We start from the raw sequence: 14,459 nt of genomic DNA, 5'->3' as shown, positions 1-14,459 counted from the left end.
TGCTGGAGCAACTCAGCGGGTCAGGCAGAATCTCTGGAGGAAAAAGGATGGGTGACATTTTGGGCCGGAACCCTCCTTCAGTACTCCAGCATTTTATGTCTCTCTTCAACATTAATGTATTGTGTGAAGAAGGGTTCCAACCCGAAATGTTACCCATACTTTTTCTCCAGAGATGCTGCCTGACCCCCTGAGTTACTCCAGCACCTTTTGTGTCCATCTTTGGTACAAACTAGCATTTGCAGTTCCTTTCTATGCACTTAGTCTGGGCTGTTATAGTTTTGGTCCTTGATAGGGAGACACATGTCTTGCAAAAAATTATACTTCAAGCAAGATTTGTCTCCTTCCACAATAACAACATCGTAATGTTGATGCAAGGAACTGCAGGTGCCAGTTTTCCAAAATAGTGACACCAAGTGCTGGAATGTAGGATCTCTGGAGAACATGGATAGGTTGCGTTTCGGGTCAGGGCTCTTCGGACAATACACTAATGGTGAAGATAGACACAAAATGTGGGATTAGCTCAGTGGGTCAGGCAGCATCTCTGGAGAAAAAGAATAGGTGGCATTTTGTGTCGAGACCCTTCTATGTTTCATACATTAATGTTGTTTTTCTAGGAATTTAAAAAGAACCTTTGGACAATGTACAGGTTTTTCTATCTATTCTTTTTGTAAGAATTTACAAGTCTCTTTAACTTTCGAGGTAAAATAGAATATTGCATACAGCATATTTAATAGTATGTTCGGTTTATTTGTACAATACTCAGATGATAGTTCACCCGGGCGGGGGGGGGGGGGTGCTTTTCTGCATTTGATTATTGAACACTGGTTCAGGCTGCAAGCTGGGATAAATAAAGGCAGCCTTCACTGATTTAATAAACTCTTTGCTGTTATTGTGCGGCGCCAACAGGCTATGTGGTTTGCCAGGCTTTCTTGGGGAAACCTGTCAACATTTCTTAGAGTTTTATGCTGGAAAAGAAGAGCTTGAAGATGTTGCTAATGGTTCTGAAATTTTCTTAAAGCACCTTTTAATAGAAAGTTGGAATATTGAATGTGGAGTGGATATTTTCTGCAGAATGCTACTTTAATTTAGAGATGCAGCATGTAAACAGACCCTTTGGCTCGAATCCATGCTGACAGTGATCACCCATTTACACTAGTTCTATGTTATCCCACATTTACATCCATGAGGGACAATTTTACGTAGAGCAATTAACCTGCAAGCCTGCATATCTTTGAGATGTGGGAGAAAACCGGAGAGCCCAGTGGAAACCCACACAATCATAGGAAGGTATAAATAGTGAATCGGGGTGGACTTTAATACCACTAAACAAACTCAATACCTTAAGCTTGAGTTTATTCAATCTTACCATGTTCAGGTGAGCTTTTTCTGTCTGCAACTTTGGGCCCCTATCAGCCACAAAGGAGCAAAGTGCAGAACCAAATCATTTCGCAGCGGCCTTGGACAATGCACTTGGATACAATAATATGCAGAGAGGTAGGCTTGCTGATTGTACTTTTTTTTTCCCCTCTGAGGGGGCAGCTGTGAAGTTACTTCCTTACAGCGCTTGCAGCACCAGAGACTACAGGCGCTGTCTGGACGGAGTTTGTACGTTCTCCCCGTGACTGTCTTATGAAGAAAGACTGGATAGACTTGGTTTATACTCTCTAGAATTTAGAAGATTGAGGGGGGATCTTATAGAAACTTACAAAATTCTTAAGGGGTTGGACAGGCTAGATGCAGGAAGATTGATCCCGATGTTGGGGAAGTCCAGGACAAGGGGTCACAGCTTAAGGATAAGGGGGAAATCCTTTAAAAACGAGATGAGAAAAACTTTTTTCACACAGAGAGTGGTGAATCTCTGGAACTCTCTGCCACAGAGGGTAGTTGAGGCCAGTTCATTGGCTATATTTAAGAGGGAGTTAGATGTGGCCCTTGTGGCTAAAGGGGATCAGAGGGTATGGAGAGAAGGCCGGTACGGGATACTGAGTTGGATGATCAGCCATGATCATATTGAATGGTGGTGCAGGCTCGAAGGGCTGAATGGCCTACATCTGCACCTATTTTCTATGTTTCTATGTGACTGTGTGGGTTTTCCCTGAGATCTTTGGTTTTCTCCCACACTCCAAAGACGTACAGGTTTAGAGGTTAATTAGCTTGGTATAAGTGAAAATTGTCCCGTGTGTGTGTGTGTGTGTGTGTGTATGATAGTGTTAATGTGCGGGGATCACTGGTTGGCATGCACTCAGTGGGCCGAAGGGTCTGTTTCTGTGCTGTATCTCTAAACACTAAAAAAAGAATGTAGTGTGTTACGATGCTGCAGGTGAGGAACGGCCACTGCACAGGTGTGACTGCCCAAATTTCTGGGCCTGATCTTTGCCCTGTTCCCCCTCTCCTGTACTCGGCAGGTATTTCTCCTTTCAATAGATGTTTCTGAATGCGATACATAGTGATACAGATTTTAAAAATTCCATGTGATGAAAGATAATTGTGCTTGAACATTAACTTTCTCACTCTGCTGCCTGATTTTCTGGCTGGTCGCAGCATTTGTTGCATTCCAAATTTCCATGCCTGTGGCATATTGCTTGAAGTACAAAGAGGGCTGTTCCAAATAAGCAATTGTTTAAGACTTCAGAGATGCTGTGTGGAAACGGGCCCTTTGGCCCAGTGGGTCCCTGCCAACCAGTGCAGTGTACACTAGCGCTGTCCTACACACTAGAGACAAATTTACAGAAGCCAATTAACCTACAAACCTGTGCCTCTTTGGAATGTGGGAGGAAACCAGGGGCACCCAGAGAAAACCCGTGCGGTCACAGGGAGACCGTACAAACTCCACACAGACAGCACCCATAGTCAGGATCTGGCTTTGGTCTCTGACGCTGTAAGACAGTGACTCTACCACTGTGCCGCCCAGAAACTGAAGACACTGAAATAATTTCCAAGAGTTCTGAGATGTTCTCAGATTAGCTTGCTTGTTTCAGCGGCTTCTACAACATGTCTCCATTATAGGGTCAATCTAGAAAGTATTCAGTTCCACTGACAAAGAAGTGGGTCTTTCCCATTTGCAGAATACCAACACAACACCTAGGCTTGGATACAAAGTGCTGAATTAACTCGGAGGGTCAGGCAGCGTCTCTGGAGAACATGGATGGGTGTCATGTTTTCCAGGGAAGCTGCTTGACCCACTAAGTTACTCAAGCACTTTGTGTCCTTTACTGTATGTCAACACCTGCAGCTCCTTGTTTCTACAATGTCCCAACTTGGTCTGATGTCAATTGATGTGAATCTGCTGTATATTCATTTCCCACAATGATTGGTGAACTGTGGCAATGTCTATTGTATATGAATTGCACTGTTGCATTTCACACCTTCCTGAGCAGAACGTCAAGGTCATTTGGTGAAATGCCTCATGGCCAGGACTCTCAAACACCATGACAGTGCTGTGCTGGTGGTCATAGAAGGAATAGGAGTAGAATTAGGCCATTCGGCCCATTGTGTCTACTCTGCCATTAAATCATGACTGATCTATCTCTCCCTCCTAACCCCATTCTCCTGCCTTCTCCCCATAACCTCCGACACCTGTACTAATGAAGAATCTATCCACCTCTGCCTTAAAAATATCCACTGACTTAGCCTCCACAGCCTCCTATGGCAAAGAAGTCCACAGATTCACGACCCTCTGACTAAAGACATTTCTCCTCATCTCCTTCCGAAAAGAATGTCCTTTAATTTTGAGGCTACGACCTCTAGAACTAGACTCTCCCACTAGTGGAAACATCCACTCTATCCAAGCCTTTCACTATTCTGTATGTTTCAATGAGGTCCCCTCTCATTCTTCTAAACTCCAACGAGTACGGGCCCAGTGCCGCCAAACGCTCATCATGGGTTAACCTACTCATTCCTGAGGCCTTTCCTGATGAACCCGTTGTGCAGAGCCCGAGTCTCAATCACACATCCGCACTCACCGTGCATACAGTGCAGATGACATTGTCACCCATTGCATTCTCGAACTGCATTTGCCGGCAAGTCTGGAAAAGAGGTCATTGTTAGAGTCAGACAGCATTGAAACGGGCTCTTTGGCCCAACTTTCCCGCACCGACCATCTTTTCTCATCTACACTAGTCCCACCTCCCTGCTTTTGGCCCATATTCCTCTAAAACTTTACCAAGGCAAGCTACAAACCTGCACATCTTTGGGATGTGGGAGGAAACCGGAGCACCCAGAAGAAACTCGCTCAGTCACAGGGAGAACGTCCAAACACTGCACAGATGGCACCAGTCTAACCCAGGCCTCTGGCTGTGAGGTAGAGGCTCTGCCAGTTAGTGTGGTGAAAGCAAAATGTAGGGCCCTCCTTTCAAAAGACACTGAACCCTTTCCTTCAGAGTTTTTGTTTTCTTTTTGAAAGATTGTATCATCAGTGTACATCAGATTCTTGTGCTTGCTTCCCATTTATTGTAATTTTGGACAAATAATTGTAGTTTTATTAATCCTAACCTCAATATGGTTGCAAAAAGACACAAAGTGCTGGAGTAACTCAGCGGGTCAGGCAGGCAGTATGTCTGGAGAACATGGTTAGGCGTTGTTTTGGGTTGGGGCTGATGGGCGGATGGTTGGAGCAAAGGCCAGAGATTAAAACAGAAGGTGTGAGACCGAAAGGCTGAAGAGTTGCAAATTGTGAAGACACAAGGAGGAATATAAGAGGAAGGGAGAGATGGGTGTGAGTAGGTGGGGCACAGGGGAGGCGAGGAGGAGGAAAGTTGGGGAGGAGGAGGAGGGGTGAGAGGTTGCATAAAATTGGAAGATTTTGCCGTTCATGCCATTGGGTTGTCAGCTACCCAAGCAGAATATGAGGTGCTGTTCAAGGTGATGTTACTTAAGGTAATTGTATTGATTATGTGAATACAAATCCCCATGCTTTGCATTTGACCTTGAACAAAGTGAATTGTAATGTGCTGGGCTTATTTTGTTTTGTGGCACATTACTTCATTCACTTGTGGGCTATTTTGCAATCGGTTTATAACAGCACACAGTATCCAACAGTTTGAAGCATGATATTGCAATAGCTGATTTAGTGGTCGAAGATGCAGTTCCTCCCCAGGTTATGAAAGCCCAGTTTATGTGTCGCCCGAATGTACGGATGAGCATTTGGGAAACTGGCAGGATGGATTTACTGGCAGCTGTGGAGCCGCAGGTGACTGTTCTTGCCACTGGATGGAATTTTACCACACTAAACTCAAAAAGAAAACATTCTAGTTCACATGTTTAGGTCCATCTTTCAGGCTGTGGTTCTGATACTTTATTGTCACATGTACCTCGGGACAGAGAAATTCCTTTTTTGCCCACAGTTCAGTAAAAATCCTATATCATACTTGAGACCATAAGACATAGGGGCAGAATTCATCCATTCGGCCCATTGAGTCTGCTCTGCCATTCGATCATGGCTAATCCCTCTCAACCCCATTCTTCTGCCTTCTCCCTGTAACCATTGACTCCCTTGCTAATCCAGAACCTATTGATCTATGTTAAAAAATACCTAATGCTGGCGACCAGTGATTACCTCATACACTAACACTATCCTACACATACTAGGGACAATTTTACCGAAGCAAATTAACTTACAAATCTGTAAGGCAGCAACTCTACCGCTGCGCCAACATGCTGCGCCAGCGCTCTGCCAGTTCTCGGCTTGCACTGTAAAAAAATTATTCTCCTACATAGAAACATAGAACATAGAAAATAGGTGCGGGAGTAGGCCATTTGGCCCTTTCGAGCCAGCACCGCCATTCAATATGATCATGGCTGATCATCCAAAATCAGTACCCCATTCCAGCTTTTTCCCCATATCCCTGGATTCCTTTAGCCCTAAGAGCTAAATCTAACTCTCTTGAAAACATCCAGTGAATTGGCCTCCACTGTCTTCTGTGGCAGAGAATTCCACAGATTCACTCTCTGGGTGAATTTTGCTGGGGCATGGACGCTGGGGCATGGACGCTGGGGCTGGCGGCACTTGCTGTTCCGGGCCCGCGGGGAGGGAGAGCTGCGGGATCCTCGGGAGGGGAGAGTGGGGGTGGGGGTGGGGTGATAGAGGGAGAGGAGGGTGGGAGTGGGGGACTCACAGCAGCTAATTTCTGCTGTTAGTGCTGGCCTGTCAGCTGTGCATGCGAAGTGTGGTGGAATATTGCGTAGGGGGAACGGGACCCAATGTGTCCGCACTTGGTCTAGTAACATCTTTAACAATCGACTCGAGCATCTTTCCCACTACCGATGTAAGACTAACTGGTCTATAATTCCCTGTTTTCTCTCCCCTTTCTTAATGTGGAGAAGCGTTGGCTACCCTCCAGTCCACAGGAACTGATCCAGAGTCGAGAGAACATTGGAAAATGATCACCAATGCATCCATGATTTCTAGGGCCACCTTGAGTCGCTCCAGGGCCATCTGGGATGATGACCATCAGGCCCTGGGAATTTATCTGCCTTCAGTCCCAACAGTTTACCTAACACCATTTCCTGGCTAATGTGGATTCCCTTCAGTTCCTCCCTACCACTAGAAGACATTTGTCTTCACTAATATTTTCCTTTTTACATATCCAAGTCAGTTTTTATATTCCCCACAGCCTTTCTTTCATGGAAGGTTATTGTCTGAAGAAGGGTTTCGGCCCGAAACGTTGCCTATTTCCTTCGCTCCATAGATGCTGCTGCACCCGCTGAGTTTCTCCAGCTTTTTTGTGGACCTTCGATTTTCCAGCATCTGCAGTTCCTTCTTAAACACCTTTCTTTCATGCTCTTTCCCCCACTCTTAATTAGCCTTTTTGTCCACCTCTGAGTTCAAAATTTCTCCCAGTCCTCCGGCTTGCTGCTTCCTCTGGCCAATTTAAGGGCCTGTCCCACTTTCACGACTTAATTCAAAACCCGTGCCGAGTTTAAAGGACCTAAAAAAAAAAATCAAGATTGTGGTAATCTACGAACTCCTACGACCTTCCACGACTATGTTCACGAACTCCTACGAGTATTCCCAAGACTATTTCGATGACCTCCTTATGAGTAAAAAGTTGCAATTTCTTTCATCCCAACCATTTTTTTTTACTCGTGGGCATTTTTTTTGGTCTGGAAAAAACGTCCCGACTTACCTGATGCCACGAGTACCTACGGTTAGCATAACGAGCCGCTACGATATATCTACGAATTCCTACGGACTCGTTACGAACATTCTGCGAGTTTGAATCAATGGGAAAACTTGGGAGAATTTGTGAATAACTCATGAAAGTGGGACAGGCCCTTTATGCCTCATACTTGGTTTTAACAATATTCTTGATTTCCGTCATTGGGCATGGTTGAGCCGCCTTCCCTGTTTTTGCTTTTTTTTGCCAGAGAGAGATGAACAATTTTTAGAGTTCGTCCATGCCCACTGCATCTCCACCGTCAACCCTTTACGTATAATTTACCAGTCTGGCCTAGCAAATTCCCGTCTCATACCTTCAAAGTCTCCCGGACCAAAACAGTTTCTGCTTGACCTTGGTGTGAGCCAGCTGAGATGAATGCACACATGGTGTGACGTGGGCATGAATGAACAACTGTTTCGCAGTGCCAGGCATTGACAAAAAAGGATGAGTGACAAACTGCTCTCATGATCAGTTGTCAGATGATCATAACCAGAATAGAAAATAGGGAGATGCGGGAAATAATACAAGTTGAGGGAATGTGGAATATATTTAGCAACCAGGAAATGCAGATGCTGGTTTACAAAGAGAGAAACAAAGTGCCGGAGTAGTTCAGCGAGTCGGGCAGCATGGATAGGTGAAGTTTTGGGACTTTTCTTCAGACTAGTTAGGACGAGGGAGGAGGGGGGGGGGGGGGGGAGAGAAAGCTGGAAGAGGAGGGCTAGGACAAAGTGTGACAGGGAATAGGTGAACCGATGACGGGTGGAAATTTGATAGGTGGAAGGCTGAAAGAAGAAGGTTACAAATTCTCGGCAAATCAGACAGATTTTCTACAGTAATGAAATTAGAATTATTTTTACAAGTGATAACATTGCATCATAACCTGGCCAGTTTTGATGCAGACATGGAAAGCAATTTATCTGAATTAATTCATTATATTGCAAGTTCTGGTAGTAGCCGTGGTTTATATAGGTTGGCATAGAAGCTATTAGTCATGGTCATACAGCTCGGAAACAGGCCTTTCGACAACTTGCCATACCGACCAACATGAGTCACATTTGAAAAGTTTGCCTATGAATAGAAAAGAGCATTAGTAACCAAGGCAGTGAAATGTCATCTATGAGTCACTAGACGAGTCACATCCTGGGTATACCAAGTTCTGATACTCTACACCTTAACTCCCCCTCCCATTCCCAATCTGACCTTTCTGGCCTGGGCTTCCTCCATTGTCAGAGTGAGGCCCAGCGCAAATTTTTAGGAACAGCACCTCATATTTCACTTGGGTAGCTTACACCCCAGTAGTATAAACATTGACTTCTCTGACTTCAAATAGCCCTTGCTTTCCCTCTTTCTCCTTCCCCTCCCCTTCCCCTTCCCAGTTCTCCCACCAGTCTTACTGTCTCCGACTACATTCCATCTCTGTCCCGCCCACTCCCCTGACATCAGTCTGAAGAAGGGTCTCGACACGAAACGTCACCCATTCCTTCTCTCCAGAGATGCTGTCTGTTCCGCTGAGTTACTCCAGCATTTTGTGTCTATCTTTGATTTAAACCAGCATCTGCAGTTCTTCCCTATTCATAAAACTAATATCAATATTGAAACTGTCTGCTTTGTGCACAAAACTGATTGTTTCTTTTCCTCATGTATCTTGGAAATATTCATTCACAACATTGAGTGATACTGAAGAAATATTACATTTTTTGAAAGAAAGCATTCTCCAGTACCAGTTCATCTGTTTATATACAGTATTTAGTATATGTTTATTTTCTTACTATCGGGTTTCCTACTTGTTTCACGATGATGCTTAAACTTTTGTTTCATTTTTAGAGACACATTTTTAGAGAACCAGGCTATTCAGACCACTAAGTCCACTTTGACCAGCGGTCCCCATACCATAACACTATCCTATACACACTAGGGACAATTTACACATGCACTCAGCCAATTAACCTACATACCTGTATGTTTTTGGAGTGTGGGAGGAAACTAAAGATCTCGGAGAAAACCTACGCAGTCAGGCGGAGAATGTGCAAACTCCGTACAGACAGCACCCGTAGTCGGGATCGACTATGTAGTCCAGTGTTGCAAGCGCTGTAAGGCACCAACTCTACCATTGTGCCACCCATTTTGATGTAATTAGCAGCTACCACAAGTCAGCGTGCAATGGCTTGTCTTGAGCAAGAATTTTTCACTTTCATTTCTCATGTCAAGCTTTCCTGTCAATTTGAAAGTGAATCATATATGGTTTACCGGTTGAGCACGCATGAAAAACCCGACCAATGATCAGCATCTGGTTTAAGAAGGAACTGCAGATGCTGGAAAATCGAAGGTTGACAAGAATGCTGGAGAAACTCAGCGGGTGAGGCAGCATCTATGGAGCGAAGGAAATGGGCAACTTTTCGGGTCGAAACCCTTCTTCAGACTGATGTGAGGCTGGTGCGGGCGGGAGGAAGAAAGGAAGAGGTGGAGCCAGAGGGTTGAGTGAGATCTGAGAAGGGGAGGAGAAAGTAAGGACTACCTGAAATTAGAGAAGTCGGTGTTCATACCGCTGGGGTGCAAACTGCCCAAGCGAAATATGAGGTGCTGCTCCTCCAATTTACGGTGGTCCTCACTCTGGCCATGGAGGAGGCCCAGGACAGAAAGGTCGGATTCGGAATGGGAGGGAGAGTTGAAGTGTTGAGCCACCGGGAGATCAGGTTGGTTATTGCGAACCAAGAGGTTTACGGACTGCTCCCAGGGACACATTCAGAGACTGACATCGAGTGCTACTGGAAGGTCATCAACTCGGTGAAAGACGCTCTTTGGTCTGCCCGAGCATTGCTCACCACCCAGCAGAGCGAGATGTCCGTCATGGAATGTTGCCGACTGGCCCGCTGCAGTCTGCAGGTGTACGTGCTGAGGGACGCACTGAAGCTCGGTGCAGCCAATGCCAAGGATCGGTGGGGGTGGGCCACAGTCTAGGATCCTTCCGCTGCTGGACATGGGAGGGGGGCACGGTATGATGGAGACACCCCTCAAAATAAGGGAAGGTATCCCGTGCCAGGGGGCCACATGAGTGGCACGGGTGGGGGACAGATTTGTGAAATTTGGAAAATGTATAGACTGTATTGAACAATTTGTATAGCCTCCGAAAATGTCAGATCAATTTTTTGCACAGTTCACGTATTGTATATATTTATAACTTGAATAAAATCTACTTTGAAATTAAAAAAAATATATATATATATTGCGAACCGAGCCGATGTGTTCGGCGAAGCGATCGCCAAGCCTACGCTTGGTTTCACCGATGTAGGGCAACTGTCATCTAGAGCAGCGGATGCAATAGATGAGGTTGGAGATGCAGGTGAACCTCTGCCGCATCTGGTAATTTGTAACGTAAAATGGATCAAGGTATCCCTAGCTCAGATCTACCACTTTGTAAATGCATAATTATTAAACGGCTGTAGTTTCAGGTTGTCTGCCTTAATTCATCTCCAGGTGAGCAGACCAAGTTGGTCCTGAGCTTCATCCATGAATTGTCCTTTGTTAAAGGACAAAGTATAACGTTTGCTAAAGTCTAAAGACGTAGAAACATAGAAAACGGAAAAAAATAGGTGCAGGAGTAGGCCATTCAGCCCTTCGGGAAAGAAGCTGTTCCTGAGTCTGGTGGTGTACACTCTCAAGCTTCTGTACCTTCTGCTGGACGGGAATAGGGAGAAGAAAGAGTGACAGAGGTGGCAAAGTCTCTATTCTCAAAAATATTTTAATACATGGGACATTTCCTTAGATTCATATTGTGTATATTTATTTTTATACAGAATGATATAAGGTTAGGTGGTATTAGGCACAAGGAGAGGTTGGACAAACTTGGATGGTTTTCTTTGGAATGCTGGAGGTTGAAGAGAGACTTGATAGAAATATATAAAATTAGTAGAGGCATCAGTTCAGTTTACATAAAAAAATAAAACATAGAAAAATAGGTGCAGGAGTAGGCCATTTGACTCTTTGAGCCAGCACTGCCATTCAGTATGATCATGGCTGATCATCTGAAATCGGTACCCCGTTCCTGCTTTTTACCCATATCCCTTGATTTCTTTTGCCCTAAGAGCTAAATCAAATCTCCTGTGAATTGGCCTCCACTGACTTCTGTGACAGATAATTCCACAGATTCACAACTCTGGGTGAAGGCAGGCCTTAACAAAGGCCGTTGTTAAAGACATTTGTTAAAGGCTGTTTTCAGGCAACTGAACCATCCTATCACCAACTAGAGAGTGGTCTTGACCTCTCATTGGAGACCCGTGGACTATATTTAAATGGACTTTACTGGACTTTATCTTGAACTAAACATTATTCTCTTTATCTGCACGCTGTGGACTGCTTGATTGTAATCATCAAGCAGCAATATCTTAACCCTCTGACTAATGGAAGCAGTGACTGCCCCTTTATCCCCTTTGTTATTTGCCCACCTGCTCCTCTGTCTTTCTCTTGTGCATTTAAATAAATATATTTTTATTATTTTGATTAGGATTGTAGTATGTAGAACATTTGAATTTTAAGCCTATAGTATTGTAGGTGCCTTTTCAAAATTGTGTTAATAGGTTAGAGTTTGTACGTTTTTTTGTTTGAGTTGGGGTTGGCCGGTATTACTAATTGTTGTACTTATGACATATAATCATATGAACTGAACGTGCAACCATGAACCGTTTTTAATTGTGCCTTTTTCTTTTCCAGTGAACACCTACCTATTTATGGTGCAAGCCCAGGGCATCATGATTAGAGAGAGTGTGAAAACGATGGGATCTCAGATGTATGAACAAGTGGTTCGTGGCACTTATGTCAAGATGAACAACAGTCTTAATGGTACAGGTATTTATACAGTCGCCATGGTAACATCCATTACACAATAAATTGAATTGTATTGTATTGTATTGGTTTGTGGCACTTATGTCAAGATGAACAACAGTCTTAATGGTACAGGTATTTATACAGTCACCATGGTAACATCCATGGTTCATGTTACAATGACAATAAAGAAACTATTCTATTCTATATTCATTACACAAAAATATGTACTGTACTCTACAAGATTGAGCATGCCAATAGATATATCTTCTGAAGTTTTATTATGTCCTGTTGACTTTTTTTGCAGCACAATAACATTTGTTCCTTCAAGGCCTTGGTACCTTTGTGCAGGCAGATGAGAGTAACTTATCTTGGAATCATTTTCAGTACAGACGTTGTGGGCTGAAGGGCCTCTTCCTGTTCTATGTTCTTGATCCGAACTGTCACCACCCTAATCCTAGCTCACCAGTGGGACACTGCAGCCTGCTTACTGCACACAGCGATGGACATTTTATTTCCAATTGTGTATTTGCACAATCTTTTAATTTTCACAGTCTTCTATGATTTACATTCTGTTTATCATCCGAGCCCATGTGCCAGTGATGCTGCTGCAACCAAGGTTTTCATTGTGCCTGTAACTCATTAAAAGAAATTGTCGGTTTTATGGAAACCTGAATGTTAGATAATGGCATTTTTCATTTTTGAATGATCCCTTCTCACCAACTAGACTTTCCAGAGACTGCCTATCTCAGCCTGTTAGTGGCTGTCTTATCATCACATCACACAGTCTATTCTTCTGCTAACTGTTAATGGCACTCCCAATTAAGAAAATTAAAGTTTGTGATCTTGAACTTTACTCGTGTATTTGCAGTGTCATTGTTTGACAAGATGGAATTATTTCTCGCTGTACTTTGTAAATTGTGATCAAGTGATGCTCGTCTTATCAAATATATTTTCATGACACAATGTTTTGTTCATATTTTACTTTTTGGTGGGTTCTGCCCATGCAGAATATCTATTGGCTGGAATATAACAACTGACATCTACATCTTACGCACCTAAAAATAGGCTTGATTTACTAGAAATGTAATTAAAGGAGCAAAAAGAACTTGTTCCTTGCATATGGGAACAGAACTTAATATGCCAGCCTCATAGCACCACAGATATGCAACACTCTGACAGAGGAAAGTTGCTTGTACAATGTTCATGCCAATAGATTTATCTGCTGGAGTTTTATTAGGGCCTGTAACCTGATTGTTTTTTACTGTACAATTAAATAATTTGTTCTTCACACTGGGCAATGCCAGGTTGCACGTTTTTGGTTTAATTTTGAGCGATACAGCGCGGAAACAGGCCCTTCGGCCCACCGAATCTGCCCCGACCAGCGATACCGAAGCCAATTAACCTACAAACCTGTATGTCTTTGGATTGTAGGAGGAAACCTATGCAGGTCACGGGTAGAATGGACAAACTCCATGCAGACAATACCCATAGTCGGGATCGATCCCGGGTCTCTGGTGCTGTAAGGCTGCAACTCTACCTTTGCACTACCCTAGCATGGTAGGAGTGTCAGCAGCAGAGTAACATAAGATCTGAAGTGATAGGAGAAGAATTAGGCCATTCGGACCATTAATTCTTATCCGCCACTCAATGATGGTTGATCTATCTCTCCCTCTAAACCCCAAGGGAAATCCCAATGCTCTCAAGGGAAACTATGGTCATAAAAGGTGGCTCATCAGATCATTTGAGTAGTTTATAAGAGCTAATGGCTTTTTAATTCAAATCAGTTCTATTTATAGGAGGCTTAATTATAAGAATGAGAAACCAATGTTTTATTGACCTTGGATAGACAATAGCAGGAATAGACCATTCGGCCCTTCGAGCCAGCATCGCCATTCAATGTGATCATGGCTGATCATCCCCAATCAGTTCCCCGTTCCTGCCTTCTCCCCATATCCCCTGACTCCGCAATCTTTAAGAGCCCTATCTAGCTCTCTTGAAAGTATCCAGAGAACCGGCCTCCACCGCCCTCTGAGCCGGAGAATTCCACACACTCACAACTCTCTGTGAGAAAAAGTGTTTTCTCGTCTCCGTTCTAAATGGCTTACCTCTTATTCTTAAACTGTGGCCTCTGGTTCTGGACTCCCACAACATCGGGAACATGTTTCCTGCCTCTAGCGTGTCCAAACCCTTAACAATCTTATATGTTTCAATAAGATCCCCTCATCCATCTAAACTCCAGAGTATACACGCCCAGCTGCTTGATTCTCTCAGCATGTGACAATCCTGCCATCCCGGGACTTAACCTAAACCTTAAACATTCCCTCAAAAGCAAGAATGTCCTTCCTCAAATTAGGGGACCAAAACTGCACACAATACTCCAGGTGTGGTCTCACTAGGGCCGTGCACAACTGCAGAAGGACCTCTTTGCTCCTATACTCAACTCCTCTTGTTATAAAGGCCAACATGGATAATTAAATCCTG

General features: G+C 44.0%; 1 protein-coding gene across 4 annotated transcripts in view; it reads left to right on the top strand.

Annotated features, from left to right (window-relative positions):
- Positions 1-14,459, top strand: part of b4galt5 (beta-1,4-galactosyltransferase 5) — a 63,876-nt gene that overhangs the window by 28,854 nt on the left and 20,563 nt on the right. Inside the window, exon 2 of one of the 4 annotated variants that reach the window (XM_033041516.1) lies at positions 11,865-11,993. In XM_033041516.1, coding sequence (XP_032897407.1) covers positions 11,865-11,993 — 129 coding nt within the window. Of the gene's footprint in view, positions 1-11,864; positions 12,000-12,068; positions 12,111-14,459 lie in introns of those variants that run through there. The other 3 variants (XM_033041515.1, XM_033041518.1, XM_033041517.1) reach the window with 3 other exon arrangements.

The sequence above is a fragment of the Amblyraja radiata genome, chromosome 23 (assembly GCF_010909765.2).
Source record: "Amblyraja radiata isolate CabotCenter1 chromosome 23, sAmbRad1.1.pri, whole genome shotgun sequence".
Classification (NCBI taxonomy): domain Eukaryota; kingdom Metazoa; phylum Chordata; class Chondrichthyes; order Rajiformes; family Rajidae; genus Amblyraja; species Amblyraja radiata.
Note: the sequence above shows the minus strand (reverse complement) of the source record. Positions and strands in the feature narration are given on the sequence as shown.